The 13,616-nt window shown below is 44.9% G+C and overlaps 1 protein-coding gene across 1 annotated transcript in view; it reads right to left on the bottom strand.

The window, feature by feature from the left end:
* man2c1 (mannosidase, alpha, class 2C, member 1) overlaps positions 1-13,616 on the bottom strand; it is an 89,922-nt gene that overhangs the window by 35,264 nt on the left and 41,042 nt on the right. The window contains exons 13-15 of the mRNA XM_067973362.1: positions 12,853-12,976; positions 2,609-2,730; positions 1,212-1,297 (exon numbers count right to left, since the gene is read on the bottom strand). Of these exons, the coding sequence (XP_067829463.1) occupies positions 1,212-1,297; positions 2,609-2,730; positions 12,853-12,976 (332 nt within the window). The remainder of the gene's footprint in view (positions 1-1,211; positions 1,298-2,608; positions 2,731-12,852; positions 12,977-13,616) is intronic.

Raw genomic sequence — 13,616 nt, 5'->3', positions numbered from 1 at the left:
ATTCCTTTATGGCCTCACCCTCCTGATCTCTGTAACCTCCTCCAGTCCTACAACCCTCCGAGGACTCTGCGCGCCTCTGACTCTGAGCTCTTGTGTATCCCTCACTCCCTTCTCCCCACAAATTGGTAGCCGTTTCTTCAGCCATCCATGCCCTAATAAAAAGGTATAAAATGAAACTTGTCCCCTTTTGAAAATAAAAGCACACTGACTGTAACTCCAAGCCTTGTCGGGTATAAGAGGAGTGATTGAGTGGGCAGGAGAGAGCTTTGTATGTGAAAAATGAACTTCAAAGAATGAGGAAGACTCTAACTTTCTTCCTCTTTCATTCAATCTACACACGCAACCAGGAAGCATATCACAGTAACACACTATTGGATGCAGGTTCCTGACAACCTATAGCTTCAGGCCAACTTGGACTATTTCAGCAGTTGCCCTCCTGAGCAGAAATGTAAAGATAGTAACACTTTGAGCAAGGATGCAGGCCGCTGCCAGAGAGCATGATTTGCTCATGATGCAATCTCTGCTCGAGTGTAGGAAGTTCTAACCAGGAGTGGAGCTGCGAGTATACACCGTACATCTTTAATTTCAGCAGAGGGGCATACACTTACTTTTCAGCAACTGAAAACTGTTGCATACGCTTTTTCAGTCAGCTTTTACACCAAGACTTCCTGTTTGTATATGGAGGTTACACGAATAAGAAAGATTTTTTACTCATTGGGAGAAAGCTGAACAAATAGTTCTAAACGGACCAGATCCCCTTTATGACAAAATTTCACAATATCGGGTGCCTATTCATTGAATCATGTGGAATTACAAAAGAGAGTCTAAACTGGAGGCAGATAGAGAAGGCAGTGACAGAACACCATTTTCAAAGCAACAAAAGGGTTACTGAAGGAAGCATAAGCACGTCTTAAAATATATCTACTCAAATTACCTACATTGTACGAGTCCTACTGTCTCTACAACCTAGGAAATTACAGCAATTTGAAAGTAATAAAATGAAATTTATATGTATTGTTAAATAACTGTATGATGGTATAATTATATAATTGTAATTATCCAGTATAATAAAGCATTGTAATTACCTATAACAAAATTATGTAAGGAATCATGCAACTGGAATATTATATTTTACTCTGATTGCCTGATAAGTAAATATAATTGCGGCACTCAGGTTGTTCTACAATATGCAAAAAGGACAGATGCCTTACCTTCATAGTACTTCACAGCATCTTCCACTACAGACTGAATACAGGTGCCAGGCAGCACATCGTGGAACTGATTGAGGAGCAGCAGTCTGAAATGTGACAATTACAGAGAATTACATTGAATTTACAGCACAGAAACGGGCTATTCGGCCCAACTGGTCCATGCCGGTGTTTGTGCTCCACACGAGCCTCCTCCTACCACTCTTCATCTAACCCGATCAACATATCCTTCTAATCCTTTCTTCCTCATGTGCTTATCTAGCTTCCCCTTAAAGGCATCCATGCTAGTCGCCTCAACTACTCCTTGTGGTAGCAAGTTCCACATTCTAATGACTCTCTGGGTAAAGAAGTTTCTCCTGTATTCCCTATTGGATTTATTGGTGACTATTGGTTACTATTTATGGCCCCTAGTTTTGGTCTCCCCCCACAAGAGGAAACATCTTCTCTACGTCTACCCTATCAGACCCTTTCACAACCTTGAAGACCTCAATCAGGTAGCCTCTCAGCCTTCTCTTTTCTAGAGCAAAGAGCCCCAAGCCTGATCAATCTTTCCTGATAGGTATATCCTCTCAGTTCTGGTATCATCCCTGTCAATGTTTCAGCATCGTAGCCTCCAGTCAACTTCCAATACAGATTTCATATGCAGCAACCAGCTCAGCGCAGCACTGCCAACACTGACGAGTCCCACTATTTGCAGAGCTTTTTGTAAAATGCTCACGTTTTATGCGGGAAATTTAAACTCACAGAAAGCCAGAGTTATATTTCCAGCATAAATCACAAGTTTAAACAGAACTTTAGTCATGTCTGCGATTCCAGCTGGAAATTTAACTGATCAAATAGCAAGTCCTGGCACTATGAATGGCTACTCTTGCTGTCAAACATTAGAAAACCTTTTCCAATTTAGTCCTCCCATTCAATACACTGGGGAGGTCAGGTGATTTTCTCCCAGGCCATTGCCTATTCTATATAGAAACTAGGGTTTCTCCTCCATCTGATTTTCCCCAACATTCCTAGTGCCATAGAAATTGTATGCCATTCCTCCAACACCATATGCCACCCATGAAAGATCCATTCTACCAGAATGGCAAGCCTGTGATTTGCCCCATGATCTTCTACAGGATGGTGTTCCAACCTTGGTGCGGCCATTGTGGAGAGGGTCAAGTGGAAGTAAAGCATTTCACCACGGGGGGGGGGGGGGGCGGAAAGAAAGAAGAGAAATTAAAGAGGGAATGAGCCTCTCTTTCACAGCGCCTACAATTTGGTTGCATAGCATTCGTGGCAGAGGCTGGGTAAGATCTCAGCTACCTAGCTTCTTGACTTGGAATGTTATGCATCACAAGGACATCTAAAAGAACAGAGAAATGAACTAAATAAATGAAATCTCATGAAATAGATGTTACCTCCACAGATGCTGCAGTTGGGAACTTGGATATTGGAAGTTGTCTTTCTGGACAGAAGCCAAGCTGCTCACCACTTCAATGCTGTGAAGGATACACTCACATTTACGATTGCCTTTCTTAATCTACAGAGACATACAAAAAAAGTCTTAAATTTGAAATTAGCTCTCGGCTCTAGATTTAGTGGAAAAACCTCATCAACTCCTTCTTTATCCATTTCATTTATAAATTTAAGCCCTGAATCAATTGAACGTTTCCCCCTCTTCCCCTACAGTGCAAGCTGTTGGAAGGAGCACGCTCAATAAACCAAATGGACTATTTCGATCTGTTCTTGCTAATGTTCATATGTCACGACTGTGCCTTTTCGCAATTGTGAGAAGTTTTCCCTTCACTTAAATATAGCTCATGTAATCCCTCTAGCTCTCGGCTCCTGATTTAGTGAAAATGCCTCATCAGCTTCTTCTTTATCCATTTCATTTATAAATATAAATCCTGGATCTATTGAACACGTTTCCCCCTCTGCCCCTATTTGTGGCATACATCATTCCCTGACATGAGTATGTCCTGCTAGAAAGGTTGGCCCAGATTGGTTGGCTGAGATGGGGAATTCATGTGTAGCAAAATTAAAAATCATTCAAAGAGAGCACATTTATGATTTTGCTACACATAGCAACTTGCATTTACATAGCACCTTTAACATAAAAATGCCCCAAAGCGCTTCGCAGCAGCATAATCAAATATAAAAACAAACGCAGCAAATCCTTCCCCCTCCCATGTGGGGATTCTGGGGCAAGAACCTGCACCATGTCACTGTGTCACAATGCATTCATACATATCAATACTATGGATGAGAGACTTTAGTTATGAGGTGGAACTGGAGAAACTGGGGCTCTTTTCATTAACAACTGTATTTATGTAGTGCCTTTAACATAGTAAAATGTCCCAAGGCGCTTCACAGGAGCGTAATCAGACAAAAATTGACACCGAGCCAAAGGAGGAGACAATTAGGACAAATGCTTGGTCAAAGAGGTAGGTTTAAGCTGAGTCTCAAAGGAGGAGAGGTGGAGAGGTTCAGGGAGGAAATTCCAGAGCTCAGGGCCTAGATAGCTGAAGACACGGCCGCCAATGGTGGGGGGAAGGGAGTCGGGGATGCGCAAGAGGCCAGAGTTGGAGGGACGTGGAGCTCTCGGAGGGTTGTAGGGCTGGAAGAGGTTACAGAGATAGGAAGGGGCGAGGCCATGGAGGGATTTGAACACAAGGATGATCATTTTAAAATCAAGGCGTTGGCGGACTAGGAGACAATGTAGGTCAGCGAGCACAGGGGTGATGAATGAACAGGACGGTGCGAGTTAGGGTATGGGCAGCAGAGTTTCAGATGACATTAGCACAAAGAAGGTGAAAAAGAGATCCGATAGAAGTGTTTAAAGTTATAAAGGGTTTCAATAAGGTAAACCAGGAAAAACTATTCCAATCAGAGAGTTTGTAGCTGAAGGACATAAATGTAAGATCATAACAAAAGAACAAAGGGAGACACAAAAATATTTTTATCCAGAGGGCTTTTAGAATGAAATAGTGGTGGAAGTAGAATTCAGAACAGCTTTTAAAAGGAAAATGGATAAATGTAAGAAAGAAAACCAGTTGCAGCCAATGAAGCCCTTTTGAAGTGTAGTCACAGTTGTAATGTAGGCAAAAGTGCCAGCCAAATTGCACACAGCAAGGCCCCACAGACAGCAATGAGATAAATGACCAGTTAATCTGTTTTTGGAGGTGTTGATTGAGGTAGAAATGTTGGCCAGGACACTGGAAGAACTCCCCCGCTCTTTGAATATTGCTATGGGATCTTTTACACAGACAGACAGACGGGACCACAGTTGTGTACATTCACGTGCACATTTTGGCTGCCGCTCTGGACCAGAGCCTATTGCTCCTATTTCCCCTTTTAAAAAAAATTCTTGGCCTTTTCTCTCCTGTCTCCTTCTCTTCTAATTGTCCAGTCATGCCAACTTTCATTTCTCTGGTACTTTGCACTCCCCCCCCCACCCCCAACAATTCCTATTCCAACTCATCATTGCTCCAATGGTTTCCTACTCTCCTCCTGCCGTCTCAGGCTTGAATTCCCCCTTCAATAAGTCCACAGCTACCCTCTAATGCTCTCTTAGCATGCTCTGAAGGGTCCTTGTGGCACCTCTCACTGCCTCCTTCCGAGTAGAAACACGAATTGCCCACGTAGCTGATGGCCGTACAGTTTTACCACAGAAAGATCTTGGTTTAATTGAGATTAAAATGTGATACTAAATATACAAAAGCAATTCTGCTAGCTATATTCTATAAAATTATGAAAAACTTGAACATTTCACAACAAAATGGTCCACAAATTTGGATTCTGATAAACACATTGGTCTGGAGTTTCCTCTAGGGGGGCGGAACCGGTAAAAGGCTGAGATACTCCCACCTTAATCCTTCCTCATTCACTGATTTTTCTGTATCTCTCTTTATCTGCGGGGGACACTGAGCTGGTTTTGCCACAATGAAGTTAAGCCCAAACTCATTACGGTCAAACTCATTACAGTCAAACTCGTTAGCATAAGTCCGACCGTAACATCTCCCATGAATCAGCGCAATCAAGCAGTGTTATCGATTGTAATCGATCATTGACTGGAACGTGGCCAATTGGGCCTCCAGATGATTGAATTTAAACTAATTACTTGTTCAAGTAATTCCTGCAGCTGAACAAACAGGCCAATCAGTGGATTCAATTGACTGCTGGTCACAGGCCTTAAGTGGCAAGGGCAAATCAACTGACCGAATTTGAACTAATTTAAACTGAATTTAAAGTAATTGTAGCATCAGTCTAAGAAATAGACCTGAGTGAGGCTTTAATTGACTGCTGGTCACAGCAGCTGCAACTCATTAACGATTAATTAACGTGACCACGGGCGCTCGTGCGCCTGAGATTCTGGGCACAATGGGATGAACACTCCTGAATGGGCACAATTGGCGGAAACTTGCCATTCCGTCCTGGGTGGCATGGCCGGTTTTGTGGGCGGGGATTGCTTCGAGCGAATGGGCTTTTGAACCAGCCTAAAAGAACGCGGAAACTCCAGCGTAAAGTGGTTATGGGCGTAACTCACGCTTAAAATTCTGTGATCTTTTGTGCTATTTCATTTCATAAATCTGGGCGGAAATCATGCGAAAATTCCAGGCCATCTAGTTTACCATACAATGCTATGCTTGAATCACTAGTACAATCTCAGTCTGCACTGCTACATCTCCGGTGGTATTGCTCAGGGCGACTCGGTTATGCTGCTGCAACAGGGGTTGTTCGGGTGTGGAAATGTGTGACAGGTGCACATCAACACTGAGAGAAATCGGATAGAAGTTTGTAAGTGCTCTCACCACAGACAGTGAAATGAGTGGTTTTTTTTGATGAGTGCCTTGGAAATTAATAGATTTCCTTGTCCATTGCAAATAGATAAATATATACCACAGTTACTTAAAGTAAGTCTCTGTATTGAAGTTGGGGAACTTTACTACTTCTATCAAGTCCTCCGTTGCCTCAGTGTTGTCAGATCGCTTGTCCGACATCCAGTCTTGGATAAGCCACAATTTCCTTTATTGTCCATCTGTTTAGGATGTGGGTTTTCACAGTGAACTTTAACATTAGCATAAAACTTACAGACTAAAACAATTGATATCTTTTCCTTCTTCACCAAATAGCTCCACAGCAGAACTTAGTTACCAAAACGTTCTCCTTAAATCGTGTTTAAATCAGAATGTATATTGAGAACCTCCATTCAAAACATGAATAATGTTACAGTCCTTCCAGAATTTGCTACTGTTGTTTATATGACTCATTGCTGATTATTTATATGAGAACTCAAAAACAAATAAAAGAAATGCACCTGGTGTAACCATTTCGAATGCATTACAAAATATTATGAGCTACTTTAAGCTTTTAAAAGGGAAGTGAACATACATTTTAAAAGGATATGGGGAAAAGGTAGGGAAATGAAACTAAGTGGATAACTATTTGAAAGAGCTGGGGCAGATGCAGCTGGCCGACAAACCTCATTCTGTGCTGTAAAATTCGATGATTCTTTGAGTCACTCCCACCCTAATCCTTCCTCATTCACTGATTTTTCTGTATCTCTCTTTCATCCCTCTTACTGTGCTTGTTCCAGGAGATCAGCCAGTATTATAGTACATGCAGTTCTTGTTTTTGGTTACCTCAAAAAAGTTGGAGAGAGTTTATGCTTTATCTTGCTTATTTTAGTTTTTTTAAACAAAAATAATCAAATAACTTTAACTGCGTCTAATAATGGTTTCCGTGGGGGTTCTGTCTGCAGTAACTTTCCATTAATAAAAAGGAGTCCAGGAGGCTTGGGTTCTAAGTAGCATGTCCAGGCATCCTATGTGAATTGCCAGTCATTCCATTTATCATGAAGAAAATTCTCTGCAATTTGTAGGCACAAATGCAGGCTGGGAGCCATAGTTTCAACGTGGTTGAGACTTTTCAGTCGAGAGCGATAGAGCTGGGAACTCCTACGAACTCCAGACTGAGGCTTCTCACATAGGTGGAGGCCTCCAGTGGAAAACACCGTTACAGGAAATGCTACCGTGTAGTTTAATCATCTTCTTGAAATTTTCTATTTTTTTCATGCCTTTATGTTTCCAGTAGTAAGAGCATCACTTGGTGGAAAATCCAAGATGGCAGCCAAAAGGATTTTAAAAATACTTTTCTTATTGACTTTCTCCTTTTCTATTCATAGCTGTTGCTGACTGCTCCTTTGGTTTGTAGTAGATTTTTCTTTTAAACTTCACGAATAGTGGTATGCATTCCCGCTTCCTAAATGTTGATTACTACATTCATGATCTTTTCAGCTGTGACGAGATAGTTTTATGAACAAGGAATTTGAGCCAATTGGGTGCTAGTGTAATACATATTTTATCCGTGAAGTGTGATGCCCTACACAGGAAGTAGGACGGCCAAGACGTGTGCTAGACACAGCGTTTTTATGTATATACTAGCAGATCTCCTGCAGCATTGCCCAGGGAGACAGGGGTTTTATAAGAACAGGGTACGATGCTAAGTAGTATTATCAAGGACGCTGACTTATCAGCAATGGGTGTGGCCCTGGGTCCACGGTGCTGACGATCTGAAGTCTGTGAGTACAGGGATGGGGTGTCAGGGTCTAACAGTATTTTGAAGTGAGGACGGTCCTGGAAATACTGAAGAGGTTCTAGAAGCACTAGAAGTGGGATCCCAAGATATGGGGGACATTGTAAAGATAGAACTCATGGTCTGGAAACATTAGGGTGGTTCTAGGATCAAGGAGCACACTGTGAATGCAGTCTAGAGGCTCGTGAACACCAAGGGCCTCCTAAGATCTGGGAGGGGATGAAGTTTATGGGGTATTGGGATCCAGCAAGAGGTTGGGATTTTGAAGCATTGGTGGGGAGGGGCAGAGGTAGGCAGAATTGTGGGCTGCTGTGATCTGACAGTGTTGGGAGGGAACAGGGCTCAACACAGCCATGTGGAGGAGGGGATCCCAGGTGAATGAGACCCTAACCATCATTGGCTCATGTCCAACCATCAGGCCCCACTATGTTCCTGCCGTCAGCCTCTTCCTGTCCATCCATAGCCCCCTTTACACCCCCCGATGTTCCCATCATCATCTCGTTCCTGTCTTAGGGCCCGATATTAGGAGGGAGGCGGGTTGACAGCGGGGGGTCGACTGGGCGCATGGGTAACGTACCCAGTGAATTCGGGGTGCTCCGCACGCGATCGCAGCCTAATTGAAGGTACTTACGCGTGCTTCCGGGTTTCCCGTTCCAGACCTGCGCAGCGGGCGCACTGCGCAACCGCATCACAGGCTGTCAGCAGGAGGAGCTCTATTTAAAGGGGCAGTCCTCCAATGCTCCTCCTGCAGCAAAGAACCAATTTTGGATCATGGAGCAGGCCAGAGGCAAGGCTGCTCCAAGGTTCTCTGACTCCTCACTCCAGGTGCTGCTCAATGGGGTGAGGAGGAGGAGGGAATTTTTTTTTCCATCGGATGGGAGGAGGTGTCCTCCCTCCACCACCAAGAAGGCCTGACTGGAGGTGGCTGAGGAGGTCAGCAGCAGTGGCAATGTGTGCTGAACCTGGGTCCAGTGCAGGAAGCGCTTTAATGACTTAACCAGGTCAGCCAAAGTGAGTATACTTACGCATTCTCCCACACTCCGTCTTCCACATCACCTCCACCACCACACAACCCCTTCAGCACTGCCACCACAACGCTCTCGCATCAGTCCTCACATCCACTCAACCATCATCCTCACCTTGCCTGCACTTACTCACCGCCCCAGTTCCCATTCGAACACTACCACGCAACCCAACCCTCATACAATCTCATGGCTATATCTCACATGCACTCTCTCATGCATCTCCCTCACGCTCACCCCCAGCCACACCGATGCATGCAGCGGGTCACCATGCAACCATCACTCAATCACGCCTCTGTGATTTGCCTTGATAGGAGAAGAGATGCCAGAACGCCTGGGAGAGGGCAAGGACTGGAGGGGGCCCGCCACACCAGGTGGTCTTAACAGACGCGGAGCAACAGGCACTCAAAATAAGCTGGACGCTAGAGTGCCTGTCCACGGCGGACGCCGAGACTGGGAGTGCACAAGCGGCTGGTGACAGAAACCTAACACTCAGCACTCATGATAGTGAATGATCTTAACATCACTTGGCATCTGCAGCACCTCGACATCTGTCCACGTGCTTAATATTGCTTTCTGTTCTCTTGCAGGGCCATCTGCGAGCGCCGTGACGGCGGAGGGCGATTCCTCAGAGGACCTGCCGGCCTCTGAGGGGGCATTGTCACATCTGAGCCAGCCATCCACCAGCGCAGATACACACACCTCGGTGGGTCCCCGTCCTCACTTAGTTGGGCTTGCACATGGTGAGTCACCACGCACGTGAACACGAGCAGACCCTGGTGGCAGGGACAACCGTGGAGAGTCCGCGTCGGTGGGAGCACTCTTCTCCAGGCTCTGCTCAGCTGAACCCAGATGCTGAACCCTGGGAGCCAGCCATGAAAAGGAGAGTCATCGGGGGCCAGCAGCACATTGCCGAGGTACTGGAACAGTTGCCACGCGCACTCTCCACAATCGCGCAGAGGATGGAGGTGTCCAACTCCTGCATGAGTGGAATGGTGGTACAGGTACAGGAGAGTATCTCCGAGATAGTGTCATGGGGACGTGAAGACATCTTTGAGATAGTGTCGCGGGTAGGTGCGGGAATGTCTGCGATGGAGGAAAGGCTAGCCTCCATCGAGCTTCAAGCACGACTCCACAACGAGTCCATTCAGGCCCTGACAACGGCCGTTCGGATTCAGGGTGAGCAACATTCTGCCGCCTTAAACAGGCTGACAGATACATTACAACTGGCCTTCCAAGGCTTCACACAAGTCCTCCAAACTGTCGTCCAGCAGGGTGGAAGGAGTGATGTGGGCCTGGCCCAGGAGGGGGATGATGGCGAAAGGGGACGTGGAAGTAGGGACGCCACTCAAAGCTCTCCCACGTCTCACCCGTTGCCCCCCTCTCAACCAGTACTCGCAATGCTGCCTCCTCTCCAGGTGGCCGAGTCTGCCCCTGCACAGGTGCAGGTGGAGCAGTCTTTGGAGGGGCCCTCACGGGCACCGAAACCCAAACGGCGTCCGCACAAAGCATCTCATCGGTCAGGGCACGGACAAGAGCAAACTGCCACTACCTCTGCTGAAGCCACAGGGGTAGCACCACGTAGGGGTTCCTATAAACGTAAGGCGAAGGTTTTGTGAGCACAAAGGGGATGCACAAGGGTGTAAGACAAAATATCATGTTTTTGATTTACTTTTGTTTGTTTTGTAAATAAATATAAAAATTTGTTATCACCACTACTGCCACATCTTTGCAAATCTTGTCTGGTTTGAGCAATAATGCCCTTTCCTGAGGATCACCATGAAGACCCACAACTGATGCCACCCATTGTGTCACTTCAGAGTGCGTGTAGGTGTATTTGCAGGGCTCTTTTGTGCAGACGACTGAGAGACGCCAGCGATGTCCCCGGTGGCACCCTGGAAGGATGCGGAGGAGAAGTTGTTGAGGGTAGTGGTGACTTTGTCAGCGACAGGTAAGAAGATGGTGCTCGGGCCAGCCGGGAGCAGCTCGGCATCAAGGAGGCTGCTGATGTCCATGACTACATGTCGAGTGACTCTGAGCTTCCGTGTGCACTGTTCCTCAGAGAGGTCCAGGATGCCGAGCCTCGGTCTGAGACTCTGTGGCGAGGGCGATGCCTTCTGCGACGCATCTCTCTCTGCGGTTACCCTTCCTCCTGCTGTGCAGATGGATGTGTCACAGCACTGTGTTGTGGAGCTCCATGTGTCAGAGGTGGACGGTGTGGCCGGCGAGGCTGGTGATGCTGTTCGTCCTCCGAGGAGGTCATGACTGCAGCTATGGCGGCCCCCATCCGGAAGATGTACGTTTGAGGGGGTCCGCAAGGTAGGTAAATGTGTCTGCACGCCGGGGTTGAGGTTGCAAGGTTGTGATTTTTTGCATTAAGAAGAGGGTGGTGTGGGCCAAACTTTGTCCAAAGTGACAGAGTGGCCTCCTGCAATGAGTGAGGGTCTCCCCCCACTACCTGTCAAATGGATCTTTGCAGCTGCCACAGGATGGTGGCTGCAACACGTCCATTTCAACTGGGAGTGTTTCCCCCAGTACGGGAAACACGCTCAGTTAAGTTGACCTGAAAATCTCACCCCTCCTAAAACATCCTACAAATCAGGTCTCCTAACGACCTGAAGTATCCAGTTAATTGGTTTAAGTGGGATCCCACCGGCTTTAATTGCCAGTGGGAGTCCCGCATGCGGGGGCTGCGCGCGCATCTAAGCGCGTCATTGGGGAACCCGGAAGTGGGCGGGTTGGAGCCGGCCTCCGGACCTGCCCCGGGAATCCCCAATTTTCGGAGCCCCCTCCCCACGAATGCACCCGCTTGGACATCCGAAAATCGAGCCCTTAATGTTTCTGCCTTTAACCATTTAAGTGCAAGTTTTCTGCTTCTTAAAATCAATGGATGGAAAATCAGGGGGTGGGGGTGCACAGTTTCCAGAGATGCACTGCCGACATGCACCAGGAGCACAGAAGAAGAAAATTTAGTGCATGATTAGTGAGTTTACCGACTTAATGCAGTCTTTAATAAACAAATTTTCATAAACAAAAATTACCTAATAAAACACTCAAAAATCTATTTATGTAGTTTTCAAGTTTTTATACATGTAAAAAAATCATTGAGAGAGTTTCAACTGAATTTTCAACAGCCATAAACAGCAATCTATTTCTTTTCTAACCATTGAAGAAGCTACAAACACAGGTGCTTCTGTTCAGTGTTTTTGTCTGCAAGGAGTTCACAACAGAAAGCACAATTGTCAGCACATTATATAAATGGCCTTGCCTCAATTCTCAATACTTTTATTTCAATTTCCAGTTTCTTGCAAAATCTTTTTGGAAACAAAGCATAAACAAATCTCATATCCTCACAGAATGAAGGGACATACCCCTACTATCTTTCAATTCCTGTTGATGCATTGATGTTATGCAGAAAGCTTTCTCTCAACTGCTGTGAAGTACAAATAACCAGCTGAAACCCAGACCTTTGAGAGAGGCTGAGGTCTTAAAGTAAAAACTTTAAATGAAGGCATTAAAAGACATTAAGGGGTACATTCAATGGGTACATTTTATCAAATATATAATTTTTAAAATTTAAATTTGTTTAAAATCTAATTTTGGACATTATAAATTTCAGCTACTAAGAAAAAAATGAGAGATGAAAATTGAGGAAAAATATTTTGAGTGGTTCATTGGTTCATCATCAAAGTTATGAGCAACTGTTTACATAGGGAAAATCAATTATAAGTGATTACACAGAGAATTTCAATGTTAAATACTGACATAAAAGTGTGACAAAAAAATCATGGCAACCGAAAGTAAAATGTGTGGACAAGAGTGATTGCGTGCGTACACAAGCTTTTTAATGATACATGTGCGTGTGCTATTATCTGCTGGAGGATCATGGAAGTTACATCATATATTTATTTTAACACTTCAATAAATTATAGCTCTAATATGGCTTGTGGTTTCAACACTGACTGGGAAACTGAAACATTATTCACTAATGGTGTGAGAAAGAGGGAAGGGATCAATACTAAAACTAAAATGATAAAGATTCCCACCTTTGCCTGGGAGGTGTAGGATCCATTGTGTAGTTCCAAGAAGAGTTCACCAACCCAGGTACAGAGCATTGTGGTGTCAGCTTCCAGCGTTGAGAAGAAGATCTCTGGGGTGGACTGTTTCACCCTGAGATGGAGAATATCTATTAGCAGCCAGCAGGACAGGGTTAACCTCAGGGTAAGCATTTCATTAATAACTTTCACGTCACACTTTGTTGCAGATGCAAAATATTTTTAAAAAAAATAAAGATAAAGGTAGACAAACATTTCATCTTGAATTCTTCTGACTTGGTGCCTTAGAATTACAAGCAATTTACCGATCGCTAATTGACCTCAGCTACAGCAATCTGGATGTTCATAGGGAGAGAGGGACGGGGAAGAGAGAGAGGGAGAAGAATTAATCTTAATGGTTAATTGTAAAGGTTATATTTAAATGGGAGAAGCCTGGTTGGCAGCTACTGCACTCCAGACCCTGGGTTACCCGTAAGCCAGTGTTGTCCAGTAGAAATTGCTGATTAGTCAAAGGTGTGGTTACAGCAACACCGTTTTAGCCACATGCACTAATTTTAGTAGAAGACTCCTTACACACACAATATGGGTAAATGTACTTCATACATGTATATTTACTTAACATCTACCACCATTCAGTAACCAAGGAGGTAAAACACTCAACAATCAAAAGACACTCAATCTGCTTTTCGTCTCACCATTTTACCAACACAAACACAACGAAAAGTTAAAGTTCACATGCTTACGCTGTGCGAATG

This window comes from Heptranchias perlo, chromosome 38 (genome assembly GCF_035084215.1).
Source record: "Heptranchias perlo isolate sHepPer1 chromosome 38, sHepPer1.hap1, whole genome shotgun sequence".
NCBI classification, from domain to species: Eukaryota; Metazoa; Chordata; class Chondrichthyes; order Hexanchiformes; family Hexanchidae; genus Heptranchias; species Heptranchias perlo.
Note: the sequence above shows the minus strand (reverse complement) of the source record. Positions and strands in the feature narration are given on the sequence as shown.